Raw genomic sequence first — 15,075 nt, 5'->3', positions numbered from 1 at the left:
GAAAATTTAGCTACATAAGCATCATTTGTGTATCATGCTACACTTGTGAATGTGGTTTAAATAAAAGCGAACTATCAGAATGGCTTGCTAAAAAAATGTCCCCGAAGAAACTGATCATTTTGAGCATAATTTTCTTATTCTTACAGATTGTGTCACGATCCAACCCGATGCTTGGAATTAACTAAGACGAGAAAGGACGGTGGAAATAATTCTCTATTATTTATTTATGCAACTAACAGTTTGATATTCAAATATTCATGAAAAACCGCTAAAGAAAATAATTTAATTAACAAATAGAAATTTGTACATTTCAATTTGTTGTTCTCGCCTTCTATGCATATGTGCTTCTCTTCTATTCATCTTGTTCAAAAGCTTAAAACCTAAAAAAAGTTTTAAAACAATATAATGAGTTATGCCCATTAGTAATCACACTTCTAAACTAGAATAACTCAAAGAATAGAAATCAATATGCTTGCTGGTCTTTCATATATCTATAAGAAATTTTTTAATAGGATAGACTTTCATATTTTTATAAGAAATCTTATTCATGTTAATGCATGTATCGATGATTTTTATTTAATGAAAAATATTCTAAATTTCTATATGTATTATTATACCTTTATTATTATTTCATACACTTTACACACACATCTGTCTCTTTGAGGATCACCGTCAACAAAACTTAACACACCCTTGCTCGATATTATCCTGCCGACATAACGGTTAGTGATCTACACATCACAATTGTCTAGGGCGGAAAGTTGCTTACCTGTCCCTAGTCGATATTATACTGTCAACACAACGGTTTTGTTTGGTGAGGTAAGCGTTGGTCTACTTGCTCCTAACCGATATTATCCCGTAGCGCAACAATTAGTGATCGAACCATCACAATTGTATGAGGTGGTAGAAAAATCTCTACGCGCGCAGTTACTCTACGTTCTTTGCCTGTACTATTAAATGATAAACTCCTCATCTGAACATGCACGTATAAGCGTTCATATATAAGTTGTTTTATTCTTCATGACATACATTTTTCTCAGATATCTTCATGCATATACTAATATGCATATGTACTTTGCTGTGCAACTAATCATCATATATATCATGCATCTCTCATCTCATTTATAGCTCTTATCTCATGCATGTCTTTTATATCATGCATATCTTTCATTTCATTTGTATATCTTATTTCATACATATCTTTTATATTATGCATATCTTGTCTATTATGTCTATATTGCATGTCATGTCTATCATACATATCATGCATATTTTGTATATCTTTTCTATCTAACGATATAAAAAATCTAATTAAACTATAACATACATGGAGTCAAACATACATTTTGAAATAAAATAGATTACTGAAATTTAAAAATATAATTACTAACCTTGGTTTCCATGCCATATTCTTAATCTTTGATAACTAGCTAGACGATGTGGTAACTCATATATGAATAGTAACAATCTAGAACAAAAGTCAAGCTTAAAGATTTAAACAATTTCTGTTAATCAAATTATTCTTCTTAGCGTATGATTAAGTTGCTTGAATTTACAGAGCCGTCTTACTACTTGCTTCTACACGCTTGTCTCAAACTCGCCGACTTAGGTAAACAACCTGAAATCTGTAAATAATTTATAATTTGAGGATATCTAGGCGCATAAAAGGGATTTAACTAAAAACATAACTGACTAGCTTAAAATGTATCTTAAATGTACTTCATGTCAAAATCTAACCTACTTCGATCCTGCCAAATCTTTTTCCCTCTTTTTCCTATCATCTCAACCTGTCTCCTATCTCCGCTGATATCTTGTTAAGCTCTTACAAAAGTTCACAAGCCACTTTTAACACTTTTGGCACAAGTTCTGTGCCTCCGACTACCGAAAATGGAAAAACACACAAAATCGGGACAAATATAAAAACAAAAGAGTGAGAATAGAAATGAGTCCCAAGTAGCGTTAAAATCAGTTTCGTACCTTTTTATTTCACCCTCAGAGCCCTAAATTACCACATGCGACTTTGTGCTGGTCGCGCCTATCATGCGGCTTCGTGGGAGCAAGAAATCGGGAGAGGGAAATAGGCTTCAACACTTTGCGGCTAGTGCGACCTACTCTGTTCGCAACTTGGAGCTGTTCGTAGGAGAGAAGGGATGCGAAACTTAGCTGAGAGGAAGGGAAAAGGGTTTCGAAGCTTTGGAGTAAGGATCCCAACCCTTCAACCTAAATATTACGATAATGGGTCGGCTGGGAACAATAAAGCAGGACCAGGGAGGGTTAATTAAGGGTTAAATAAGTTTAATTAAACTTATAAATTCTAATTTTAAATCTTCCAATCTATTCATAATTTACATATAGTATTACATAGCAAATTAATCGTTTTAACTCGTAAAATTTTATAAAAATGATTCGGTTGAAATCTGAGACATGTATAATTAGGGGTGCATTTTAAATCACAAAAACATTTCCCTGATTTCTTAAAAATATATTATTACAGATGGTACATTCCTGCCTTTGGATTTGTTACTGGACATACCAATATCTCGATGTTGTGCTAGAGATGGACCTTGGACAAACACCAAAGCAAATGCTGCCAAACCTGCTGGCACTAAAGTTTGATCCTAGTTTGGACCCAGACCTTTGGGCAATAATGTTTTGGATTTTTGCTCTAAAGTTTTGGATTTTCTTCTTAGGCAGTTGTTCTACCATTAGGTGGATTGTCTCTCTTCCTCAAGAACAATTTGCTTAATCACATTACAGGAATTCCAATCTGTTTCTCTGTTAGCTTGTATTATGTGCTTTTTAGTTATGTTAAGGTTCTTTATATTTGTTTGCTTTTTAGTTATGTTAAGTTTCTTTATGCTTGTTTAAGATGAGTAAGTCACCATGGGGAAACTTGGCTGCCCATCTTTTCTGGTATAATTTCAAACGCAGTAGATTGGATTTGGGGTAACTTTAGATGATATTTATAATGTTGGATATGACGATGTAAACTTCTTTTCGACAAGAAAAATTGTCTTCCGTTCCTGCATTAATTCTCACTTTTTTAGTAATAGCTTTTTGATTTAATGATTGAGTATACCCTCTTATGATCTGTACAAGCAGTTATGTTTATCATTTGGTTCACTTAATATTTTAATGCTCGTCGTCTCATTATTAAGTTAGTGTTTCTCATCTCAGTTATTTTGCTTTTTGAAACTGCACGTTTATCTCTAACTTTATTTTTTTGCAAACCTTGTTGCAACAGTTGAGAGAGGCGTCCTTTTTTGCATTGGTTTCAGTTTCAGAACAGCTCATTGAAGCACAGGTGGTTCCTTTTCCAAGAAACCATACTTAAGCCTTTGGTCCTACGCGTAAGCTTTCCAACAAAGGAATGATTATGTCAAAAATGGAAAAATGGCAGCCAACAAAGAAAGGAATGAATAGGTCAAAAAATGGAAAAGTGTAAAACGAATGAAAACAGAGGAAAAATGACAGAAAGAATAAACAAAATATACACTACCTTAAATTGATGTTAAAATTATTTCCTTTTCCGTATAGCTTGTTCTGTTTCAAATCCACTCCACTCATGAAACTCAACCTTGACTTTTATAACTATAAAAATAATTCATCTGGGGGGAAGTGCTGAAAGCTATTAAAAACTTTCGAAGTGTTGGGATTTTCTTACATGTATCAAAATTCTTATGTATTTACTTGTGTAACTTATAAAATTTAATATTTATTTCCATTGCACATTAGTGCCTTAATCACATCTAACCATGTGCATGAAAAGGGACATTTCACCTTAAAAATTTGATATTAGTGTTTCTTTTTTTCGTGAATCAGGAATTTGAATGTTATACAGTCAAATATCAAAGTTTAGATGCTAAATGTGTAAATATATAAGAATTATGTGGTATTATCTATATGCGACTTCAGAGTATCTGATACATCTAATTTCTTAAGCATTGCTGCTAATCTTCTGCAGCATGCAAATGTACTAATTTTTTTAGCTTTGAGCTTGCTAGATATGCCTCTTGGATAATGTACTATCATCGGATTGCTTTCTTTGAACAATATTAGGTGCTGGGTTTGATTTGTAACCAACTTGTATCGAGTGTTAGCTTCTTTAATATTTTACTTTACCTCCTGATGGATTTGTTGGGCATGCTCAATAGGTTTTTCGGCCTTGTGATTGATGTTAACAAATTGAATACATTATGTCTGAGAGCAATACTAGATACACTCTAGTATATGCAACTTCAAAGGTTTCTTTTTGGGCGGAAAGATTTGGCATGATGTTAAAAACATTCTCCTTTTTTGGAAGGCAGCATCTTATCACTTCGATTTGTCACCACTAATGGATTAAATGTTGCTCCTATTGATGCTATCATTTACCTTTATTTGCTCATCCATTTGTGTGTCCTGCCTTGCTATATTGCAACGGCATATCAAACAATTTTAACAATGTTTGTCAAAAATTATTTAGGAGCTTTACATCTTGGATATGAAGTAGTTGAATGACTTATCTCATGCAAATGAATGTTCTCATGGAAAAAAAAGATGAGCAATGTGGGAGGCATCCAAGGTCTTATTACATGTAAGTAAGTGAACTATGTTAGACAAATATTTCGACCTCCGTGAAATTTAAATCAACATCTTATTGAATTTGAGGAAGAGTAAGAATAAAATTCATTGTTAAATTGTTTCCTAAATAGGTAAAAAAGTGTAAATATCTGAGTTATGAGCTTGACCTTTAACCCTTTGGTACACCATGCAGTGTTGCAAGAAACATCCAACATCCCTTTTTAATTTGAGGCCAGTCAAATCTTCCCCCTACCAAATTTATGGTTTTGGCATTGCCGATCTATCAACTTATTTCTTCATTGTGCTATCCTTTAATCGAGTGGTTCTTGCAGAGAGGATCAATTAATTGAATGTTATGTGCATTAGGGGTGTTTGATTGGATATTTGCAAAATACATTCATTTAGGAAATGCAAAGTAACTGTAATGCTTGCATTTTATAAATACATTTGTTTGGTTGGATGCAAAAAAAATACATTGGAGCATTTTATTTCTTGTTATGATATTTTCCCTATTCATTGAAATATGGATGGAGATGGGAGGGTGTCAAGGGGGTGTTTGATTGGATGTTTTCAAGCTACCAAATGCAAAGTAGCTCTAATACTTGCATTTTAGAAATGCATTTGTTTGGTTGGATGCAATACATTGAAATATTTTTTTTTTGTTATGATAGTTTTCAAAAGCATAGAAATATGGACACAAACAATAGCGTGTAATGCAGGGCAGCAACGGCGAAAAAGAATCGCGAGTGGCAGCAATGCAAAATTTAGAAATTGCCATAATTGGAAGATTTTTAACTATAGGATAACAAAGTGTTTTTTTTAGTATTTAAAATGCTCGATTGGACTTTTGCATGTAATTTCGGGAGTGATTCTAAGGATATGCATTTTATTCATGTCCTTTTGAGAAGTGAAATTTCAAAGTTTAAGTATCAATGAATAACCTAAATTCTTATCAAGAAGGTGTAAAATTATGTGTGTATTTAGTATTCGTCTATGAGGTGAGACGTCAGCCTCAAATTCAAAAAGGTGCATAGAGGAATATATATTGTATAAACATAAAAGTGTGTGAGTAAGAAATAACATATTAATATTCTAATACATTATCACATTCAAATGCAACGTATCAACATTCTTATAAAGCATAAAGTAAAAAAAAACATGTTTACATTCTAACATCAAATCAAGAAATAAGATGTGTTATACAAATATTAAACTGCCACATTAAGTTAAGATATCAAAGGAAACATTAAAATATGATAATATGACAATCAAATAATTTTAATATAATCATTGTGTGCTGAAAAATTTGCATCGATCTAGATATATTAATGTCTTAGTATTGTACGAAAATCTAGCATAAATAAAAAAATAATTTATATGGGAAACTCCAAATGTTTTTACGTAAAAAACCCAAAAGGGAAAAAATTATGGGGCCTAACCCAGTTGAAATGTTACTACTATTCAGATATATGTTACGAGACTTTTTCTACTCTTGAGTAATAAAAATAATGTTACAAGAATTGAAGAAAATATTTGGGAAGTGATATTGACCCGTCTGTGATGATGGAAGACTGATGACAGGGGATGTGTGACAAAGATTTGGATTTGTTAGCACTGTTGGTGGTGACCGCTAGACAATAGTGATCCAACAGCAGTAGTAGCGAGAACTAGTCGCCAATGATTTGATGATGGCAATTTGACATTAAGAGTGTACCTTGATGTTGTTGTGGTCAAACACCGGTGATCCAATGACAACAGTGGTGTCGATCGAGCGACATTGGTCCAGTAATTACAACGACCTAACAAAGATGGTCAGGTGCAACAACTTCGGTGGTCGAGATGATGATCCAACAACAACGTAGTATGCCATAACAAAGACTGTGACAGATGACCGTGACTTAGCATATTGACGACTGAGAGATGATGATCCGTCATAACGGCGTCTTGGAGATGATGATTCTACATATAGACGACTGAGAGAGAATGATTCGACAATGGCGATGATGAACCATAATTGAGGCGACTGTCTGGCGTCGGTGATTCGACATAACGGTGGCTGTGAGATGATGATGGTATTCTGGTGATGGCGGCATTTCGACGATCCAACAATAGTGGTCGAGTGGTGGCTCAATATCGATCGGGTGCTAGTCGACTTGTGACAGATGTATCTCACGCATCGCCATCTCAAGTACGGATGAGCCACATCTATTTAGTCATGAAAAAGAAGATTCTAGAAAATATTAGAAAGAAGAATAATAATCTCAAGAATTCTAGAAAGTTCAACAGCATTCCAGAAAAATGTTGGAAGAGGAAAGTTTCAAGAGAATTCTAGGATAGTCTAGAGAGTTCTATAATCATGTATATCTAAAGAATAATATTGAACCATGTGGAAGATAACCTATTCTAATGTAATCTAGAATATTCTCTAAGGCTTGAATGCAGACTATAAATAGAGGTCCCTTTCTAGGGCTATAATCGAGCCGAGCCAAGCTGAGCCGAGTATATTATTGTTTGGACTTGGCTTGGTATAATTATAAGTTGTTCATGTTCGACTTGAGCTTCTGTTGAGCTTTCATGCATTGTTCAAGCTGATTTTTTTAACTTTTTCAATGTTTGAACTTAATTTGTACTTAATTTATTTATGACAAGTGAACGCGTATTTAAATGAGCTAAAAATTCAAACGAGAGCTTATATTTTTATATAAAAAATTTAATAAGTAATTTTGCAATTCTAATTGCAACTATTATTTTGTCGATTATGACTTCTAAATTTTTTGAAGTTTAATAATTAACTGCATATTTCTTATTAATAGGGCTATGCTAGGTTAAAATATTTTAAGTGAAAGAACTAAATTGATCTTAAAATTTATAGGGATGATCATTTATTAAATCGTATTAATAAAAAAATAATAACAATAAGGCAATCCATATTAATATTGTTGGTAATTGCAGTGCGATGATCATAAAAGTGAACCCATTACATTCAAGTTTACAAAAACTACGCAAGAAAATTTTTTTATGACTCTTTAACTGTAAATATTCTATTCTAAATTACTATTCTCTTATTAATAAAATAAATATACGATTAATAATTTCACTAAAAGTATTATTGATATAATAATATATTACTATTAAATCTATGATTAAATAAATTCTAACTAATTAAATTTTATTTAAATAATATATCATATATATAATAATAGTTATTATCGAGCTTAATATCGAGTATTTAACAAGTTACTTGTTGAACGACAAATGAGTTTGTTCGTGAACATAAACAAACAAGTTTGACTATGTTTATTTTCAGTTCGTTTAAGCTTCGAGCTTTTAAAAATTGTTCAAACTTGTTTATTTACTAATTTGAACGAACATGATTGAGCCTTAATCGAGTCGAGTTGAAGATGTTCATTGAGTGCATTGGCTCTTTTATTGCCCTATCCTCCCCCTCAATTGTATTCTCCAAGATTTCTAAGCAACAAAGTGTGTAATCTCTCATTCCTTAGTGAAGTGTTCCTTTCTTCAACAACTTCTCCTTATTGCTTTCCTAAAAAAATTTGTTCTTCCAAGTCCAATCATTGCAAAGGTTAGACCGATTTTGTGCTTAAGAAGAGTGCTAAAGCCTCATAGGTGACTTGAGCGAAGTTTGTCCGTGACTGTTGGTATTAGAGTCAAGGTTAAAGACATCACAAAGAGTCTCAAAGAACATGTCATGGAGTCTGAGGAGACAAATATAGAGTCATCTCAATAAGGACGAGGTTGTGAGGAGCAACGGGTTCCTGCTGCGTCCAGACGACATGAGAGGTCTAAGGAGCTCATATATGCCTTTGATTTGCGCCTTGCTCAGGTAAGGAGGCTATGAATGACATGGAGGCCCAAATAGAGGATTTAAGACAAAAGGTGTATCACCTTGAGGAGGAGGACATCACCATCCATTTCACGATCAGAGGTATGATATTCCAAATGTAGAAATTCTTGAAAGACCAATTGACGAGGATGCGAGAAGGCCTAATGTGGGAGCTCCACGATGTACAACGATCTCATGAAGAAGAGATGAGCAACCTATGTGCTAGCATGGAGGAGATGCATGGAGACGTATTGTTATGCAACAGTGGTTTGTCGACAACGATGGCTGCTTAATGACGGCAGTGGGGACGCCGCCAGCTGCGGTAGCATCATGGTTTGGCGGCAACAATGGCTTGACGACAGCGACGGTGGTAGCTCTCGATGATGGTGGTTCGACACAACTATGATGGTCCAATGCTTGCAGTGGTCATGCAAATGTAGTCCTACGATGGAGGCCTGATGATGGGCAATGATGTTCCAGCTGTGGTGGTCAAGAAAAGATGGTCTAGCTATGGTACTTGAGTAGCAGTGGTCTAGCCGCAGTGGCGTTGACCAAACAATGGTGGTCGGACAGCGGTGGCGGTTGAGCAGTGGTGGTTCAACGACATTTGAGCTTTGGAATCCTCAAGAGCTTTGATCTCCCTTTAGCCTTCTCATTTTGGTCTCAATCCATGTCCCTCTTCATGGAGAGAGTGGAGGTCTATTATAGATTTTGTGAGTAACATCCTTCATAAGTACAACATGAATTTTGATCACTTTATTTGATAACCTAGAGTGTTAGGCGATCTTAGGCTCCTTAAATTCATCTCAAATTCGTCTCATTGAGAGCTCGATTTGACAATAAACTTGTTAGATTTGGAGATCATTTAGTCCCCAAAATCTATCTCAAAACTTCTTATTATGTTTTAAGTGCATGATCTGTGCTCATTTGAACTTCGATAAAACTATTTTTTATATCATTTTATTTGTCTTACTAAGACACTTTATTTGATCATAAATTGAAGTGTGAGTATGATACCAGTATTAACCCAAAGAACAACGGAAAATCAAAATATTAATGCTGCAAGTAAATATAAGATTACAACCAATTCACTAAAACGGGAAATAACAAAAAACTTGATACACAAATTCAATTGAAGGTCGATCTATGGGCTGTGGAGGTCGACCAGGTGGCCAGAAATGTGTAGAATTGGGTTTTGGAGGGTGGTGGTTTTAGCAAGTAAGATTTTTGGGAGCTGGATGAGGGGCGGTAGGCTGTGTGGGCACCTAGAACAACACTAAATGAACAAAGGGAAGGAGTTGTGAGGCTGCGGTAGCGATGCCATATGGTTGGACAACAATAAAACAACAAGGGTAGGAGCTGCGGGGCTGCGACAACGATGTCAAACAGTTGGATAGTGGTAGAACTACAAAGGGAAGGATTTATGAGGCTGCAACAGTGAATGTGGAGGGCTGGGATAGTGATGACATCGAATTAGGTGGTTAGGAACAATAGTGACAACAAAGAGAGGGGAAGGCGACAACAACAATGCAACTACAAAAAACAACTGAGAATGACTGTTTTGGGCAGCTGCAGTAAAAGATGGATGTGTAGCAGCAAAGTGGGGGGAATGCAGAGGAATTGGAAAAGGATAAACACCACTTCGCGAGCGAGACAAACAAAGCACCTTTTGCCCCTTGAAAGATAATCATTAACTTAGAATGCACCACTTGCTTTGGATACAACCCTAAATTGGAAAGTAGTGGACGCCGATGACTGTCCCGACGAAATACAATCAAAGTAGAACCTTAAAACATCCTGAAAGTAAATATAATGTATTGAGATAATTAGGAAGGGTTCACTTCCTTTGGCGGTTGAGGAGCGCCGACCGACCCCTCTAGTTTCTGTAGCGCTTTGGTCTAGGTGAGTAAGCGACATTTGCCGTCGAATTTTATAGCTCTTCTAGATGCCCACGTTAATCTCCCGGGGTGTTGGGGGAGAGCTTTGACGTCATCCATTGAAGCTCTGTTCGCTCGAAGTATGGAGTCAGATTAGACACATTGAAAGCAGTGGTACTATTGTTATCTCCCGATAAGTCAATACTATAAACATTGCCATTTTAAAGCACATTCTGATATAATAGGTATCTTTTCTTTTTTGGCACACCAAAATTGGAACTGCAAGTGGATGAGTATTCTCACGAACCAAACTTCGAGCCATTAAATTTTATTTGGCTTCTTCCACTCCTTGTACCGTTTGAATGTATCTGATAAACTACTTCATATGGAAGAATTAACTTTGAAATGAAATCTGTGGCATGCTGGATCACACTGAGACATAATAACTCAGGAGATGTCTCTTCTTCTTTAGAAGGACTTAGTTCCAAATATAGGATATTTTTTCCCCTAAAGATCTTAAGGTGATTTCCAACATTATGTTTCATCCACCTTTCTGATAATCTGTTTGTGTATACATTTCTGAATTGATTTTAAATTTTCAAATAACTCAAAATAGTCTTGGAGAAGTGGTACAAAATAGTCTGATTTCTGACATGTTTGACCTCTCTCAGTATGGGCAACTCAATGATACAAGGGCAACTCAATGATACAAGAGTTAACCAAACTATAAGGGTAATATAAATATTATTGCTTAAAACCAATGAGGATACAAACCAAGTTCAAAGTAGGAAAGAAAAGGACACAACAAGAATTTCTGGTTAGGCCGATCGGGATGACCGACAACTAGGAGGGGTAATGGTAAGCTGTACAAGGCTAGTGGGGGTTTTGCTTGTGATAGGAAATGGGGTTCAGGCTTGCGGTGCAGCTGGGGGAACAAACAGGGAGCTGGGCGAGGCAACAGGGAGGAGAGGGGCTGGTTGTGAGCAGGTGGACTGTAGGTGAAGCTTGCGGCTGTAGCAAGAGCAAGGATAGGAAACCGACAGCTGGATGGGTGAGGTTGCCGGCTAGAGGAGCAATGCGTAAGGGAGAGTGATATGTAGAGGAATAGGTCGGGATAGTCGCCACCTCGAGCAGGATACAATCAGAGCACCACCTTTCATCGGATACATCACTAGCTAGGGAAGAATGCATGGAGGCTGAATTCTGAAATCAAAATTAATTAAAAGCTAACCCTAAACAAGAAAAAAAAAATTAAAAAAATAAAATATATATATATATATATATATATATAATATATATGACAAACAGAGAAGGCGAGGGATACAAACAGAGAAAGGAAAGGGCGCGACTCTTCAAATAGGAAAGACAACACTATAGCCTAGGACCGATCAGTTGGTTGGCTGGCCCTGTTCTCCCTGGTTAAACCTGCTGGTTCAGCCCTTTTACCACAGGGTGTGTTGCGACAGGCAAGTCTCTGTGTCACTCAGCACGTAGACTATATATATATCCGAAAAGTCTAAAATTCTCTTATTTAGAGTTGTCTTGTGTCTAGTATCAACTCTTCAAACTTATGCCTTTTATACATCCAATTTAATCATGTTGATGCTCCTTTTAACTCTCGTAAGAAAAGTTGTTTGAGGCACCACAATCTCATACTCTGTATAAACTCGATTACCTTTGTCTGACTCGCTTTTAGAACAATTGTTAAATTAAGCTGGAGGCACTTTGATGTTGTCAGTTGGAATCACTGGTTTCTCTTCCACGTCGGTTGGAAGTTGAGAATTCTCTGACATCTTCATCTTTTCCTGGATTTTCTTCAATTGCTCTTTTAATTATTAAAGTGATCATTCTTCTGGTTGTGCAATCTGATTCAATATGCCCAAATCTGTGACACTTAAAACAATTCTTGCTTTGGTAGAATTTGGGAATGCGGATTGTTTCCACCTGTTTCCCACTCGGAACTAGTCTCCTTAGATGAGGCCAGCTTGAATTTTCCTTTGATTGTATTCTTGATGCTTGAATTTGGGATTGAACTATGCTTATAATTGCGGTTACCCAGTGATGTCCCGAGAAGATGTCTTGTCTGTAACGAATTGGTAGGTACTGGAACTGCATATCTCTTTTCATTTTAGGCCAGTAGTATTTTTAATATCTTCTTCTTGCTGTTGAAGGTTTTTTAAGTTATCGCACCACCTAGATGCACTCTTTCTTAACTTGTTGTCGGCTAATTTCACAATTCCCTCTGGTAGGACGTCCTGATACTCAAAGATTCGTTCCGCTGTCTAGAGCCACTCGATGAATTCATCTGAATCCTTGTGAGCGTCAGAATATGACAAATCCTTTTTTACTTCAAAATCCTGTATTTTTGGAAATTTCATGTCAAGTCTTTAGGGTAGTGCTTCTTCATCTCTTAAATATGCTTGGTGGAAGGGATTCATTGTATTTTTTCTATTTGGTAAATTACTATTGTGACTACGGGTGACCCTTCTGGAGTGCCTCCTCTCGAAGGTGCTAAGCCTCAGTTACAATTGAAGGATTTCCTGTCGTACATTCTTTATAGAAGATTCACGAACATCTCTTTCCAGGTTTCCATATAAACTACATTGTGGCTTTTCCTCCCGAACGAGTCTCTAAAAATTATCACTTCAGTGGCGAGATGAGGGTTTGGTTATGGCTAGGTGGAAGATATGTAGGGGTGATGTAGGGTGGGAAAGAAGAATTTAAGGTGAAGATAGGGTTGGGTTATAGTGAATGCTAGAAACCCCAGGATATGATTAGGATTAGACTAGCTCTGATACCAAATGATGCCAGAGTTAAGAAAAAAAAATCTAAAAAGCAAAATATTGTTACTGAAAGCAAATATGAGATCACAACCAATTTACTTAAACATGAAATGATAACAGACTCGATACAAAAACTCAAATAGATGTAGATCTAGGGGTGGTGGAGGTTGGTTAGGTGGGTTGGAAGTAGGGTTGTTAACAATTTGATTTCGAGCCAAGCCGAGGTCGGCTCGAAAAAAATTCTAATCAATATTTTGGCTCGTAGCTCGACTCGTTTATTTCGATCCAAACCAAAATTTGAATCAATTTTCGAGTGATTAACGATCTTTGATCCAAGTTCGCTAAATTTGCAACCCAACATCACTAAAGTTGTTAACAATCCGATTTTGAGTCGAGCCGAGGTCGACTCAAAATTGGCTAAAAAAAATTCGATCTAAAATTTTGGCTCGTAACTCGGCTCGTTTATGTCAATCTTACCCAAAATTCGAATCAATTTTTGAATGATTAACGATCTTCGAGCTAAATTCACAGCCCTAGTTGGAAGTGGTGGTAGGTGGCTGGAATGAGTAAGCTGAGGCGTTGGAGGGTGGCAATTTCAACATGTGAGGTTTCTAGGCTGTGGATGGGGGACAGTAGGGTTTTTTGGTGGCTGGAACAACATTAAAACAATAAAGGAAAGGAGTTGTGGGGCTGCGACAATGATATCGGATGGCTGGCAGTGGTGAAACAACAAGGGAAGGAGTTGCGGGGCTGTGACAGTGATACCAGGCGGCTGGACAATGGTAGAACAACAAAGGGAAGAATTTTTTGTAATGCGACATCGAAGGGAGAGGGCTGGGATAGGTTTGGTAGCGAACTGGGAGGCATGGAACAACAACAACAACGAAGAGGAGGGAAAGAAAGTGATGAAGAAAATAAAAAAATACAGAAAACCACTGGGAACGACTATTTTGGGCGGCTGCAACAAAAGCGGGATGCGAGGCTGTGAAGCGGGGGGAATTCAAAGTTGGGGAAGGATAAACACCATCTCGTTAGCTAGAACGAGATACAACCGGAGCACCACTCGATCTTTGGAAGATAACTATCACTTCGGAAAGAGATACAAGTGAAACACCACTTGCTCTTGGATACAACTTTAGAAGGGAAAATAGGGATGCCGACGAGTGTTCTGACACAAACATAAATAAAACTGAACCCTAAAACATCCTGAAAGCAATATAATAAAAAAACTAAAAAAAAGGTACTAGGGGAGGACCCAACTCCCCGTGGTGGCAACCCTTGGCCAAAGAAGGGTCAACTAACCCCTCCAATTACTAAACCAATTTTTGATGCCTTGCATCATTCCGAGTCACGAGCGGTGCTACCAGACGCCAACAATAGGACATTTCCAAATTTTATTTTGAAATTTTTGGTATAAATGTGCGCTGAGATTTGTGCACGTCAATATGAATTTTAGGGACATATCAATATGTTTTTCTCTTTGACTTATTCTATCGTACACTGACGCGAGAGCTTAACGTGCCGCAGTCTATAGAACCACGATCCCTTTTTTTCTTATTTGATTCCTTGCTTTTTTCTATTCTCTTACAAGTTCTATTTTCTTCATACTCTAATTCATTCCTATTTTATGTATTAGCTATTTTATATGTGTAGTTTTGTTTACTTGGGGTTACGTTTTCATTAATTTCAGATTTCTTTTTTCTGTTAGGATAGCCTTTGACTTCGTTTTCCCTTTAGAGGGTTGTATTTGAGGGATTGGGTGGAGCCTGGTTGTATTTCTCTCCCATGGTGGTGATTAGCTTCCTCCTATTCTTTTTCGTATCCTTCCGCATTGCTTCCTGCTACCACACCTTGCTGCAGTTGCCTACAACAACACTCAATTTGCAATTTTCTACGGTCCTCATCCTACCAACCACCTTCCCCTCTATTCCAACATTGTTGTTACCCAAATTACACCTCCTTCCCGCTGTCTCAACCCTCCCACTTGACCGTTGCCGCCTAGGACATC

At 36.6% G+C, this 15,075-nt stretch overlaps 1 protein-coding gene across 2 annotated transcripts in view; it reads left to right on the top strand.

Moving 5' to 3' along the window:
* LOC110031542 (importin-9) overlaps positions 1 to 15,075 on the top strand; it is a 95,167-nt gene that overhangs the window by 30,425 nt on the left and 49,667 nt on the right. For both annotated transcript variants that reach the window (XM_020734790.1, XM_020734791.1), the window contains exon 14: positions 3,245 to 3,304. In XM_020734790.1, coding sequence (XP_020590449.1) covers positions 3,245 to 3,304 — 60 coding nt within the window. The remainder of the gene's footprint in view (positions 1 to 3,244; positions 3,305 to 15,075) is intronic.

The sequence above is a fragment of the Phalaenopsis equestris genome, unplaced genomic scaffold, assembly GCF_001263595.1.
Source record: "Phalaenopsis equestris unplaced genomic scaffold, ASM126359v1 Scaffold000840, whole genome shotgun sequence".
Classification (NCBI taxonomy): domain Eukaryota; kingdom Viridiplantae; phylum Streptophyta; class Magnoliopsida; order Asparagales; family Orchidaceae; genus Phalaenopsis; species Phalaenopsis equestris.
Note: the sequence above shows the minus strand (reverse complement) of the source record. Positions and strands in the feature narration are given on the sequence as shown.